General features: G+C 37.5%; 1 protein-coding gene across 1 annotated transcript in view; it reads left to right on the forward strand.

Annotated features, from left to right (window-relative positions):
* LOC113964601 (collagen alpha-1(XXV) chain) overlaps positions 1 to 13,401 on the forward strand; it is a 155,942-nt gene that overhangs the window by 107,143 nt on the left and 35,398 nt on the right. Inside the window, exons 17-21 of the mRNA XM_027677054.1 lie at positions 8,554 to 8,616; positions 9,136 to 9,204; positions 10,114 to 10,158; positions 12,102 to 12,146; positions 12,681 to 12,758. Coding sequence (XP_027532855.1) covers positions 8,554 to 8,616; positions 9,136 to 9,204; positions 10,114 to 10,158; positions 12,102 to 12,146; positions 12,681 to 12,758 — 300 coding nt within the window. The remainder of the gene's footprint in view (positions 1 to 8,553; positions 8,617 to 9,135; positions 9,205 to 10,113; positions 10,159 to 12,101; positions 12,147 to 12,680; positions 12,759 to 13,401) is intronic.

The raw sequence follows: 13,401 nt of genomic DNA on the forward strand, positions 1-13,401 counted from the left end.
AACACAGAATATTAACTCATCGCTCTGCTATCCCCCAGCTGATGCCAAGCAGACACAGAAGCCTGTCTGTGAAACACAAACTTCATATATCTGTTTTATCTCATAACTTTTGTGGGAAGATACATACAAAGCAGCACTGTTTACTGTAATGTAATGCATACCCATATTCATTCTAATGTCAGACGTCTCTCAAATCCATTGCATTGCATTTTCTGGAATTTAACTGTACAGTTCTCAACTTCTTCACTGAGTGAGAAGCCTTCACAGAACACAAGCCTCTTCTCAGTAGCAACACTTTATGCAGGATCTAGATTTTCAGTGACATTTCTGGCATTTGTCCCTCAGTTTTTAAAACAGATACTGAACCAAAGCTTATGAATGCATATAAATTTTTATTTTATCCTGTTCAAGTAAACAGAACTGCTGAATGATTTGACATGAGAAAAGACAGGCTTCTTAGCCCTTCTGCTTTTGAGAGGTAGGGAAAGCTTTCTGTATTTTGAAATCCGGTGGAACTGGCTGATTCAATAGACTTGCCAGTATGCAGCATCTTGTATCTTTCAGTACAATTACTTTGGGTTGAATTCCCTGGGGCTGTGCTTGAGCAAGATTTCAGAAGAACCTGGATAGGGATATAGGAATTTGAATCAAGTTTATGTCCTTTTCTTTTTCTTTTTGTGAGAGTTTTAATTTTCTTCTGTACTTAAATTTCTTTTTTTTTCTGTACCTACTCAGAGATCTTACCCTGTGACTTTCCTAATTCCATATAAAGGCTGAAAGACTCTGCTCCACAGAAATTATTTTTTAAGCTCTAGAAGAGTTATTACTGCTTTCACCCAGTTAGTTCTGTTACAAAAGGGAACTTTCAGAGAAAGGAGAGACAAAATTTTCTAGCTGGATGCACAGAAGTTAATGTCCTATTTAAACTCTTGTCGGAAAGAGAGCAACTGTTTTTGAAGCTTTTGTGTTTAGATATTGCTCTTATCATCTGACAGCAAAATTAAAGGAAATCTGAAGTAAATGGTAGCTCTAAGCATTTCGTTTTGGAGTCAATGCCATTCACCACCTACAGGAAAGTTCTGCAAATTCCCCTTTTCTCCCAGGAGTTCTTAGGAAGGCTGTGCACATTTACCTAATGCATTTTTTTCTTTTTGATATTTCCATTCTTCTTCCTGTTTTTCTTCCTTGTCAGTCACTGTTAACAGGAAACCTGCAGGGCCTGTCTCTCCATTTTCTCCAGTACTGAGATATTCTTGCCCAGGCTTCAGTTCATTTTTATCCAGTAGGTCCCCATATTCAGAATTCTTTCTAGCCTGGACTCAGGAGCTGGAAAGGACCAGCTGACTTTGTGACAGGCACCTCCAAATCCTGGATACAGAGATGTGCTGAAGACGTTAACTGCAGCAATTGGAATTTGAGGGAATTAATTTCTCTCTGATATGCACTTGCCTTAGCTGATATATATATATATATATATGGAAATATTCAAGTGTGAATGAATCTCCAACCTTTCACTACTCACATACAGTGTTCTTGAAAGTGGGTCATCTGCCTGAGCAAAGGGAAATGCGTAGTGTAGTATAGGTTAAGTACTGAGAAGCAGACTATAAGAATGCACGTTTTGGGTGCAAATGGGAACTGATCTAAAAATATAGGACTTAATATCTGCATTTGGTGGGCTAGTTTTCAGAAGTAGCTCTATGCATGGGTGGATAAAATACATTACACAATTGTGCAATTCATTTTGAGTATTCACTTTCCAGAGTGGAAGTATATATACAAACATATATCTGTATGTATATGGTTACACATCTGTCTTTGTTCCTTCATTCCTAGCTCTCTGGTTTCCATGTGTTACGGTGGTAGTCACTTCCATAGGGTAAACATGTAATTTCCCAGAAATAATTTTGAGAATCAAGGCCAGAAAATGAAATCGTCATCAACATTGGATGGTATGCATGTGTCAGGAGTATTTACTGGGGCATTCTTCAAGATATATGCAGTTCTTATTAATCTGTCAGAAACTATATCCTCCAAATCATGAAAGCTCTCATTTTCTGTCCTGGAAAAAGCTAAAACATAAGTAACTGAAACACAAAATGTTGTTTCCTCTAAAGCTATTACTAGTTGGAAAATTGAGCTTCACAGCATATGTTTTATAGCATAGTTTAATTTTTCTTTGTACAACAACAACAAAAAAATCCAAATCTAAAATTTTGAAAATAGTTGAAAAATATGACAGTCCATCATCCTGCTGTATTGCAAAATCAAGAATTTTGTCATCCACAAAGAAAATGACATCTGTAATCTGAAAGTATTTCTTTGCCTCAAATACATGTTTTTATAAGGTCAGAAAATGAGGGCATGCCATTAAGTTCTTTATCTTTCAGAGTAGCAATAAAAATTTGTGAGATTTGTTATCTTAACGGTTTTTTAAAGAAAACAATTTGAGGCTAGGCTCTTCATCATTTAGCAGTTCAGTCACTGCAAAGAATTAAAAATTAGGTGCTCATTACAACAAGTTTTTTTATTCTAATCCTCAAAAGTAGTTACCATGCTGACTTGAATTATAATTAGCCTTTAAGTAAAAAAGTCCATTATATGATCAATGCATGCAGAATTAATCAGAATTATTACTGGTTCTGTTAGTACCCTCCCAAAGCAACATACTTGCTAAGCAGACAGAACTTAAAAGCAAGGAGAAAATTAGACTCACTAAAAAGCAATATATGTCATGCAAACAGGGGCTTGTTATGAAGCTTCGGGATTTTAGCCAGGTTGTAAGGTTTTACTTCTCTAACTCTAAATGAATCATAAAGACTAAATACGCATTTGGAAATTTTAAACCACAATTGTTTTTCTAACTTTAGAGACTGATTAGGGAGTAAAGATATTGTTTCAAATGCGATGAGTGAGCCAGACAACCTGTTTTAACTGGCAATTTCTGGAGCCAATTCTGAAGTGATGTGAAAAGCCTTAAGAAAGACCTTATAAAATGGGGTTAGGGGTTTTTTTAATCAGATTTCTTTGCACCTTGTTCATTTCCTTCTTAGGACCTGAATACTCTAGCTTTCCTGAGAGCAAAATTCCCATGGACATCAGGCTATATATAAAGTCCCTCTAACGCCCTTCACAGTGAAAAAGTACTCTCTGACTTGTACAGTCTAAGGCCAGCTGAATTTCTGAGAAATTCACTGGAACTAGGTGCTGCAGACAGAGGCAGGGCATGAGCAAGCACGGCTTCATCAACCACCATGAATTGCACTGTTCCAGGCTCCTGAGAATTTAGCCCTCAGTCCTCTCCAGAGCACAGGAGTTGCAGTATTTTGGTTAGATAGCAACCTCAGAAATTAAGTTTTAGGGCAGCAGAGGGCAACTTCCAGAAAATCAACACAAGCAGCAGTGAACCAAATCCAATTTAGTATAACTTCATATCTGTTCTCCAAATTGTCTTGCATCTGGGTTTGGGTTTTTTTTTTGCTAGCTCTTCTATGTATCTCCACCTTTGCAGGACTCTTTCAGTGGAGTTAGGCAAGGAAAGGGCATCATACTGTTTTGTTTTAAATATGCTTACAAGCGAGCCAGGGTAACACTGAAGACAAGCATACCTTGGTCTCTTGATGTGATTAAAATGAGGACCCTTCCATGTCAGTGCTTGTCAGAAAGGACACTTTGGGGTCTCCCAAGGTCTGTGACTCCTGAAGAATTTGCAGGCTGGCCCATGCCAGACACAGGAGTTTTTGGAGAACCATAAGATCTACAGGCAGGAGTTTGGAAGCTCCAAGCCTGTCCAGTGCTGTGTGTTCAAGTGTGGTCATGGTTTTCCTTAAGCCCACACAGCTGGGTTTTCTGTGTATGGAAAAGGTGGGGTGGATCTGCCTTTCCAGAATCCTCCACAGAAATTCTGGATGCTTTGGCATGGTTTGCCAGCTCAGAGGCGTGCACACACGAGTCCTGATCTTGGTACATTCAGACTTCTAAGAGAATGCCAGGGAAAGGTGTGTGTCCTGCCTTGTGGCACACCTGCCAGTCAGCCCAGGAAGTCCAGAACTGCCATGGTCTTGGGAGACATTGAACAAAATATTTCAGGACCAATGAACTATGTAATAAAGGTAAGAGTTTAACATTTAAATTTCTCTGGCTAATTCTATTGCATAGCACTAGATAAGAGTAAGGATGGAAATTACATTACTCCTTTCAAATTCATGGACTAAAGGTTGGTTTAGTTGCATTTCTATAGCATAGGGAACATAATATAGTAATCTCTTGTAGCTGAAATAGTAAGGTGACGCTGAGACTTACAAGTAGGATAGTAATTTCAGAAATGGAAGTGAATTTATTTCATTGTTGCAGGAAAGTTGGTGGTTTGGGTGCCTTCCTGTAGCACAGGTTTCTTTTTTAGGCAAACATTGATCCAGATGGGAAAACGTGTGTTATAGTCATTAGAAGAATAATTGCAGAAGGAAGAACCTTCTGGGGGAAAACAGTGTATCCAACAACTACTGCTCTCTGATGATTGCTTGCATCAGCACAGAGCTGTCTATTTCAGGCACTGAGAGTAGATTACGTCTGTCTGTGAGAACAAAGTTTCAAATACTGCTAGTGGTGTGTGTCTCAGCTGTGCAATGAAGGCTAATTCTGACCAAATATAGTATTTGAACTACTACATTTGCCAAATTAGGGGTGTTTCAAAGAGCAATCAGCATTAAATGGTATTTCAACTGTTGCACCTTTTTTAAGCATAAGTCCAAGTTTTAGCCAATAACGGGTTCCATAAAACTTGAAGATGACAGTGAGCATGAACTTAAGTGCATCTTAGGGTTAACCTCTAATATCAAAGCTAGACTCTGCCTCAGCCCATAAATACTTTGATCATCATAAAACCAGTTATGAATATGTCTAGATAATAATCCTCATGAAACTTTGACTATCCTCTGAAGTAAATTTCAAGGTGGCTTTTTAATGTTAAATTCTGAGGGAGCTCACATTATGCTGGATGTACAGCATGCCATTATAGGGCCCTTTTATGGCTGAAATTTTATGATAAGAGATAATAATGAACATTAAAATTGTTTCTGAATAGCAGTATATGATTTGCCATCTGACCCACTAGTATTTCTACAGACACATGTTAGAGGTAGTCTCTTAAAATAACAACATATGAAGCCACTAAAAATTATTCTTAAAATCTTAACACATCACTTCTGTAAACTGGATGAAATTCACAAGCTTGTTGATTTTTTTTTAAATACCAGTCAGCCTGTGTTGTGATTAATAGATTGCTCCAAGTCCTAAAAGTAGATGAAGTTTGAGTGCTGAAATTTGTCTTGTTGACATCCTGTGCAATGTGGTGATTTCTAAGCAGTGATTTCATAAGTGTACCAAAGGGTTAAAGTAGAACAAGCAAAAGAGCCATCACTTGCAGATGGCTTTCTATACAGCTGCCAAACAATATTTCAAATGAGGGAGTTCCTTACCTTTCTTTCAAAACATAACTGTTGAACTCCTCTTTCCAGATTTTCTATTCCTTGTCCCAGCTTTGGCAGGCAGAGAAGCTTGTGGTAGATTCTTACTAGATAAAACTTGGATGTTATTGTAAGAAGTTGTAGTGAGATGTTTAGAAAAGTATTGTAAGTCTTGGTTACTCTGGTTCCTTGCATTCCTCTCAGCATCTCACAGTAGTTTTGAACAAATTCTGAGTTCATTTAAGCAAGAGATTAAGAACAGGAGGTGCTTCAGTGAATGCCAGAGCCACAATGTTGTCAAGCCGAAGTACAGTTATGAACAAGCCTTCAGTCTTGCTTTCCTGCACCTATGTGCCAGCTAAATCGTAAAGGTCATATATTTATAACAAAAAGCTAAAACTCTTAGTCCTTCATTTTCTAACCACATTCCTCTATGACTCTGGAATCTTGTTTGTGTGATGGACTAATCATAATGGTCTCTCCCTTACCTCTGTGTAATAGGGACACCAGCATGCCTTTCTGAGAGGAAGGTGTTTTCTTTACATTTCACATGTCATTGACAGTGTTAATTTTGATAGATGCCTTTTTTTTTTTATCCGAGTGGCACAAAAGATAGCATAAAGCATGAAGTCAGCAATATTTGCAGAATATAATAGCAGGATACAAGTGGTAAGAGGAATGGGCATTGCTTCTCATGTAAATATTACTCTTCTGAGTAACTGAGACAGAAATGCCAGAAACAAACTTGATACAGTTGTTACCTCCACTAACTTTGAATGTTGCAGAAGTAATACCCAGTTGAGCATTTTACTTAATGCCTTATGCCGTGGATACACTCAAGAGATTTGAAATATTAGAGAAGACATGGCTTAGTTTCAAATCATCCAAACATGTTGTCTTTTTACTTAGAAGCTTAGTTCAGATGGCAAATCAGATCTGTCTTTTAATCTACTTATGCTCACTAGCAGCATAGAGGGAGAATTGCATGGGTTTTTTGATGTAGCCAGGTTTTAACTGCTGCGGTTTGTTTCATGTGTGATAAGAATACAGTGTTGGATCATGTTCAACTTGGCATCCACCATAGCCACTGCGTCTCTCTCAGCAGAGCTGTTACTCAATCAGTTCCTAGTCTCTGCTAACACGCCACTTTTTCCACTCCACATTTGAAAACATTTTAAAACTCTGTGCCATATAAGACCTGTATTCTACTTATCCTGATTAAGCCACCAGGTTCTTTCATTATCAATTCCACTAGCTTTGGCAAAGCATCTTTTTCTTACCTCTTTAGAGATTTTGGGGGAAGGTGGGGTTTCTTCTTGGACTTTGGCCAGAAGTTTTCTTGTGATATGCAACTGGTATAGTCCTGAGCAAAGAGCAAGAATTTGACTCAAAAGCTGTGCATCAACCTCTGAGTGACACTTCTAAGCCTTACCACTGAAAAGATTAAGTCAAGTAGGCACTGCATATTTCTTCTGCCTGAAGTCATAATAAGCTGGCCAAGAAATTAGCCCTGGCAAAATTCAGTGTTGTAACAATATGGATCTAATGAGTACCTTCTCATTCTAAAATAAATGATTGAAGCTGCATTGTTCTTCATTCACTGATATTAAAGTGCTTCCATCTGCAATGACAACCTTATGTTACTCTTGCTGGTGTTCAAGACTTATATGAACTGTAAGGGTTCTTTTGTATGAAAGCAAAAAAACCCCACATGCTTCTCTGTGACATGTTTGTCTCAGTTTATTTCTTTGTTGCCATATTTTCAACCATGGCCAGCTGGAACTTCATGTAAGAAAGCTCATTATTTTTTGTATTTTTTTATAACCTAAATTGGGGTCTTTGAGTGCTTTCTATGGCCCTCAATATAGCCACATGAAAGATTTTTCTGGTTATAGTTTTGCTTTGAACTGTTAATGATGGATTGCTGATGAGAGCACAGATGAATGTGCAAGAATACTTCATAATTTGCTCACCCTGTGCAGCATACCTGTATTTCTAAGGAGGGAAAGAGGTGAAGAGAAATATTATTCAACTGCTGCTATGCACTGTCTGTATGTTGTCAGTAATGGTATCACTACAGGATCATGACACATCTGTCTTTTAGCTATTTGAAAAGGCATTTGATGGGTAATTTTTAAGTTCAAGGATATTGTTAAAAGGCTAATAAATAAGTATTAATTGGGTTATACTGCTGATTTTAAAATTTATAATAGCTTGTGGGCATATCTTCTTGATTCAAATTTATGTGGAAAAAAATGCAAGATTAATTAGCAGGAAACCTTATTCAGGAGAGTTTGTGAAGGAAAGCATATGGCTTATTAATCTTCCATTATCCCTCTTCAGGCACAGAGATAGATAATAAAATATAACCTTACTCAATGGCTCAGTGCTGTTTCTGCTGCAGCTCTGTTTGATTCCTGCTATTTGTCTGTTCTGTTTGTACAAATGAATGTGAAGGAAGGGGACAGAACACAGAGAGAATGAGGAGAGCTGTGGCTCATTCCCAGCTGTTCACAACCAGAGATGTCTGGGTGCAGAGAATTGAAGTATTTTACTGTCAGAATGAGGAGGGAGAATACCATGGTGCTTCAAGTCTCTGACTTGAAAGGAGATTCAACACATTACAACAGTACCATCTGGCCTCTCCATTTGTCATTGCTTTGTCATACACTTACCATGTCTGCCCACCTATTCATGTGCTGCAATAGAAAGCTACATGTGACTGAAATGAACTGTCCCTTTCTAAGTTTAGGAATGCTCAGAACCCTCTTTCTGCCTTCAGACTTGCTTTGATTAGTTGAGTGTGTTACGCTACAGACCAGGTTGCATATTAACAGTCCTTAACCTCATAAAACTCGTGTTTGACACCTTCTGCTTCATTTGCATTTCGTGTGCTGTGTGATGGCTTGCTACAAGAATTTATGCTGATGAAAGTAACCCAGGATGAAAAGTACTTCTGTATAACTGTTGTGTCACAGCTGGACAGCTGTAAGCAATACAGGGGAAAATACTATTCAAAAGAAACTAGTGTTACTATAATTACATACTGCTAAATAAATAAACTAACATTCCTCTCGTATTTTTAAAGGGTGAACCAGGTTTCATTGGTCCTCAAGGAGAACCTGGCTTGCCAGGGCTACCAGGAACAAAGGTAAGGGTGGTTGGCCAGCACTCTGATGTGAAGCCCCTAGAGCTGATGTCAAATTCAACTTCCTCAGCAAGTAGTAGAGACTGAGACTGTACTAATGGAGGTAAATGTGGAAAGTCATATTTAATGGAGCAGTGCTTTGAGATAGATCCATATATATATACACATATATATATGTATGTATGTATATATATATACTGGTGCCCTCAAAAAGTTTGAAGGCAGATGTCTCATAACTTAGGTTAGTAAATACCCTTTTTTCATGTTAGAATCCAAAACTGACTTGTTCAAGAGCCAGAATATGCATGACTAAAGAAACTATATTTTCATAAATATGATGTATTTTAGAAAAATGGCTTGAAAGTGTGTTCAGGAATTAGAATTTTGATACTACACACCAGACTGAAAATACAGATAAAGTAAACCTCTGTTTCTTCTGTTGGCTTTGTTTCTTTGGTCATGCTGATTTGTTGTGCTAAAGACTGCCTGGTATTTTCCATATTTGTGTATCTGTTGCAATAGGGTGACAGAGGAGAGGCAGGCCCTGTTGGGAAGGGTGAACGAGGTGAGCCTGGAGTCCCTGGACCAAAGGTCAGTCTGATTTTATAATGGAAATGTTTTGTTAGTTTTACACCTTATGAATACATCTTTTCCTGCTGAGAAGTAGAACAAAACTTGGTGAGTGAGCTTCTAAGTGGAAATGCTGCCAAATACTCTACTTCAGTCCAGAAGACAATGGCAGTTTTGTGTTCACAGCTGTGGAACTGCAGTTTGAATGGACTCTTATTTGGTCTACAAAGTAAAGGCACTACCTACATACACTGTCATGAAATTGGCCTAATTCTTTCCAGCTGAAGTCCTGACCTCCAGGTCCCTGACTTTCAGCATCAGTGTTTGAACTCTTTGACCAGCGTAGCTATTGAATGCAGAGAAAATCCATTTTGCATGCTGTTTTCTAACTCTCTGAGAAAGAGATCAATCTAACTACGTTTTAGTCGTGTCTTAATATTTCCCTCTGTGTCAATACTGTCAAGTTTTTCTTTCCTGATGCACCTTGAAAATAATAAGGCCAATTCTGTGCTCCTTGGCCTGTTAGTTTGTATCCACCTGAACAGTTGGGAAAAGAAGTTGTGGTAACACTTTATTTTAATCTCCCTATATTAGAATATATAACTATCTTCTCTATCTCTTGACTATCATTTCCCAGGAGCTATGGAATGACAAAGGCCATTCCTGAAAATCACTGTTAATGATGCCTACTGTTTACTAATGCCAGTATTACTTTTCCTTTGGAAGGATGGAATCTGAGGCCTTTGCACTCTGGTGTTAAAGAATATATTAATCTGGGTGCTATTAAATTCAGTGCCTTCACAGATTCATTATCTTGGTAATATCAAATGAAGTATTTCTGGTGTTCCATACTGTAGTTAGTCATTACTAATTTCTTTTTCTCTGCACTCCCATTTCTCTATGATTTCTCTCCTATCTTCCTTCAAACAGGGGAAAACAGGTGAACCTGGATCTAGAGGCCCAAAAGGGTCAAAGGTTAGTAGTAAAGAAACTGTCTTTAGTGGAGTAATTAACATGATGATTTTTAGGATCGATTATTTGTAACATTTCTCAGAAACTTCGCTTATCTCTTTAAAAGAACATGTAACAATCTGCAGTGTTCTTTATAAGTGAAACCTTCTGACTTCCAAATTTAGCTATTAAAGTCAAAACTTACGTGTTTTGAACACTGTGGTTCTAATCCTTTTTCTGTTATAACATCCATTCCACTCTGCTCTGGTTTTCCTCATGCAACTTGGTTTCTCTCTGTGTAACTGATGTGGGTTAGTCCTCCCACATGCCAGGACCCAACACCTGACTATGCTATTATATAACTTTGTGGATCCACACTTTGGTGAGTTATGAATCAGTGCTATCCCCAGTACTGCAGGCTGAGATATGATGGTCAGAAGTCCTACAAAGGCAAGAGCTGTCAGTTACATTGCTGTTTTACTACTTTGAGTACGTCTGTCTATCCACCTGTCTCTCAATAGATATAGTTGGTTCACATATATGGAGAGATAAAATGTATGTTTTTTCTGTTACCTTATCTGCAAATTCTGTGCTCACAGAATTCCTTCAAAGTAAAAGCAAAAGGAAAATATATTTGTTTAGGCGGTTATTGAGTCTACTGTCAGAATAAAGGTGACAAGACAATCTAGGCTAGTGTGATACTTTTTGCAGTACTTGTAAGGTCCTTGAAGAGTGACCTTAAGTGCTTAAGGATATAATTAAATAAGTGCCATTTAAGCTCATTTATTCTCACCAGAAAGAAGCATTGGAAAACTAATCAGGGGATTAAAGTATCAGAGTGAGAGTAGAAGAGTAAGTCAGCCTCTCGTTTGGCTATACTACCTGGGCACCTCCCACAGGTGCCAAAATTATGAAGATATCCCTTTTAATTTCCTTTTTATCAAAAAATTATATACAATTTTCATTTTACCTCCATACTGTCATGAAAATCTAGCCCACGGAAGTCAATCCAGTGGTTGAGAACTTCATTTTTTAATAGTTCAATGGCATGTTCACTACTTGCTGCCAAGGCAACACTGAAAGGAAAGGCAGATAGCACAACCTTGATTATGCCCTGTCAGCAGCCTGCTCTCCATATGTCTTCATTAGCCCTATGAAAGTTTTCTGTTTTCTATGTGTTGTGTGAATTAGTCATTCTCTGGTCAATTAGTCATTCTTCCATGACTTTACCAAAGTTCTCTAGATTTCAACAGGAGCAAAAGTTGCAGTTCTTACCCATAATAATTTCAAGTAATATAAAAACATAAGATATTGCTGTGAAAGTGACTGTGAAATGAAATGAATTATGAATGCTGGGTTATGAATGCATATATGTTTGAAATTCCCTCCATCATTTCAAACATACTACTAATAGGAAGAAAAAGCTATGTGTAAGTTGGCAATGATCTTAAGCCTTTCACAGAAAGGGAGTCAAGGAACTCTAATGCTGACAGTAATGTTGTGCTTGTAGGGGAGGCCATGACTCAGAGCGGGAAAGTTGAGAAAGTGGAGTCATGATCACAGAAAGAAAAGTTATACATTTTGAAACACATCTTTGAAGAAATTGTTGACTGTTTTCAGACTGAGTGATTTAATTTCTCTAGTGTTCTCTTCAAGCTTTTGATAATAGTGTCATTTAAAAGGGGAACGTTATATAAATTACGGAATTGGTAATCTGTCTTTATTTTGTTCTTTGGTGTTTCTTACTCCCAACCAATACAACACTCTAATAATTCACACAGAACTAAGTTCATCATTGTCAAGTTTATCATTACACAGATTTTTCTTTTCATTAAGATCCACATTCTGTTTAGGATGAGAGGCCAGCCCTTTAAACCAGTTTATATAAGAAAACATATTTGAAAGGGAAGAACTATGGGATATATTGTTAAATGGGATATCTGTTTTCAAATATCATTTTTACATAGGGTGATACAGGTGACAGAGGTGACACGGGATCTGCAGGTCCACGGGTAAGTCTACTTTTCACCACAGCTCTTTGTATTCTTAGATTCAGTTCACATGATCTGAAATTGTAGCAGTAACTCTAGTTAAAACTCAAGATGAAATTGGGCACTAGACTCTGTTGGAACATGTGTTGCTAAGTGGCCTTTAATATGACTAACATCCCAACTGCAAGTCTCCTGTTCACAGTTTGTGGGCTGGATGTTACATGCCAGATGTTCTGACATTGTTCACAGCCAATACAGAACTAGAGTATCGAACTGCTTAAATATTTCCCCTTGGAAGTTTCATATATTTGCTTTCCCACTGCAGCACACAACACTGTGTACTGACCTGCTTATTTATCTTTTTTTTAAAACAAGTTTGTTTCTTTTTTAAAACAATCTTAATTTTAATGCTAATCTTTTTGTTTTGTAGTAGTATATTGTAAGTACAGTAAGATTCCAACACCACACAATCAAGTTAAAGCATATATCACTGGTTAAGAGTCTAGAATAGTCTTTGGCAGTTGTCTCAAAATTTTTATGGAAAATGTATTACAGGGACCACCTGGACAGAAGGGTGATCAAGGTGCAACAGAGATAATTGATTATAATGGCAATATCCATGAAGCTCTGCAGGTATGCAAACATGAGGCTGGATTGGCTTAGTCTGGTCTGGGGAAAAGCAGTTGGACAGCATTGTATTTCTATTTTGCATAAACCTTGAATGCATTTTGTGTGCAAAATTGTTGAGCTTATTAATCAACAATCACTTTCTATATTTGGAAACCAGGTTTTCTGTTTGGTGTTAGACAGACTGTTTCCTTGATAAAATTTAGCTGAGTGAATTGGTTCCACGTCCCCTGGAGAATATTGACATCATCTAATGAGGATAAAGCTGATTCATTGCTGGCTCTGGTGTTTAGTGCTGAATTCATGTAATAAACCACATACACAGGTTCAACAGAATTGTCTGCTTTTCAATTCATGTAGTATAATATTGGCATTTCTTTTTTTTCCTTGTTTTTCTTTTCCTCTTCCTATAAAATGCAAAGAGCAGAATATTTGAGATTTGGAAACCATATAACGTGGTTCCATTAGCAAGCTGTGGATTCAATCAGCAACTTGAGTATGTTAAATAGAGCAAGCACCAGTCTTTTCACTTATTCATTTCTGGAAAACCTATTTTGACTGGTGTGCAGAAAAGTGTGGAGGATTAAAGTGGGGTTACAAAAAGAATGAATGAGTGTTTGCATAAAAGCAAAGGACCAAGATGACATAT

The sequence above is a fragment of the Neopelma chrysocephalum genome, unplaced genomic scaffold (genome assembly GCF_003984885.1).
Source record: "Neopelma chrysocephalum unplaced genomic scaffold, ASM398488v2 Primary Assembly neopelma1_42b, whole genome shotgun sequence".
NCBI lineage: Eukaryota > Metazoa > Chordata > Aves > Passeriformes > Pipridae > Neopelma > Neopelma chrysocephalum.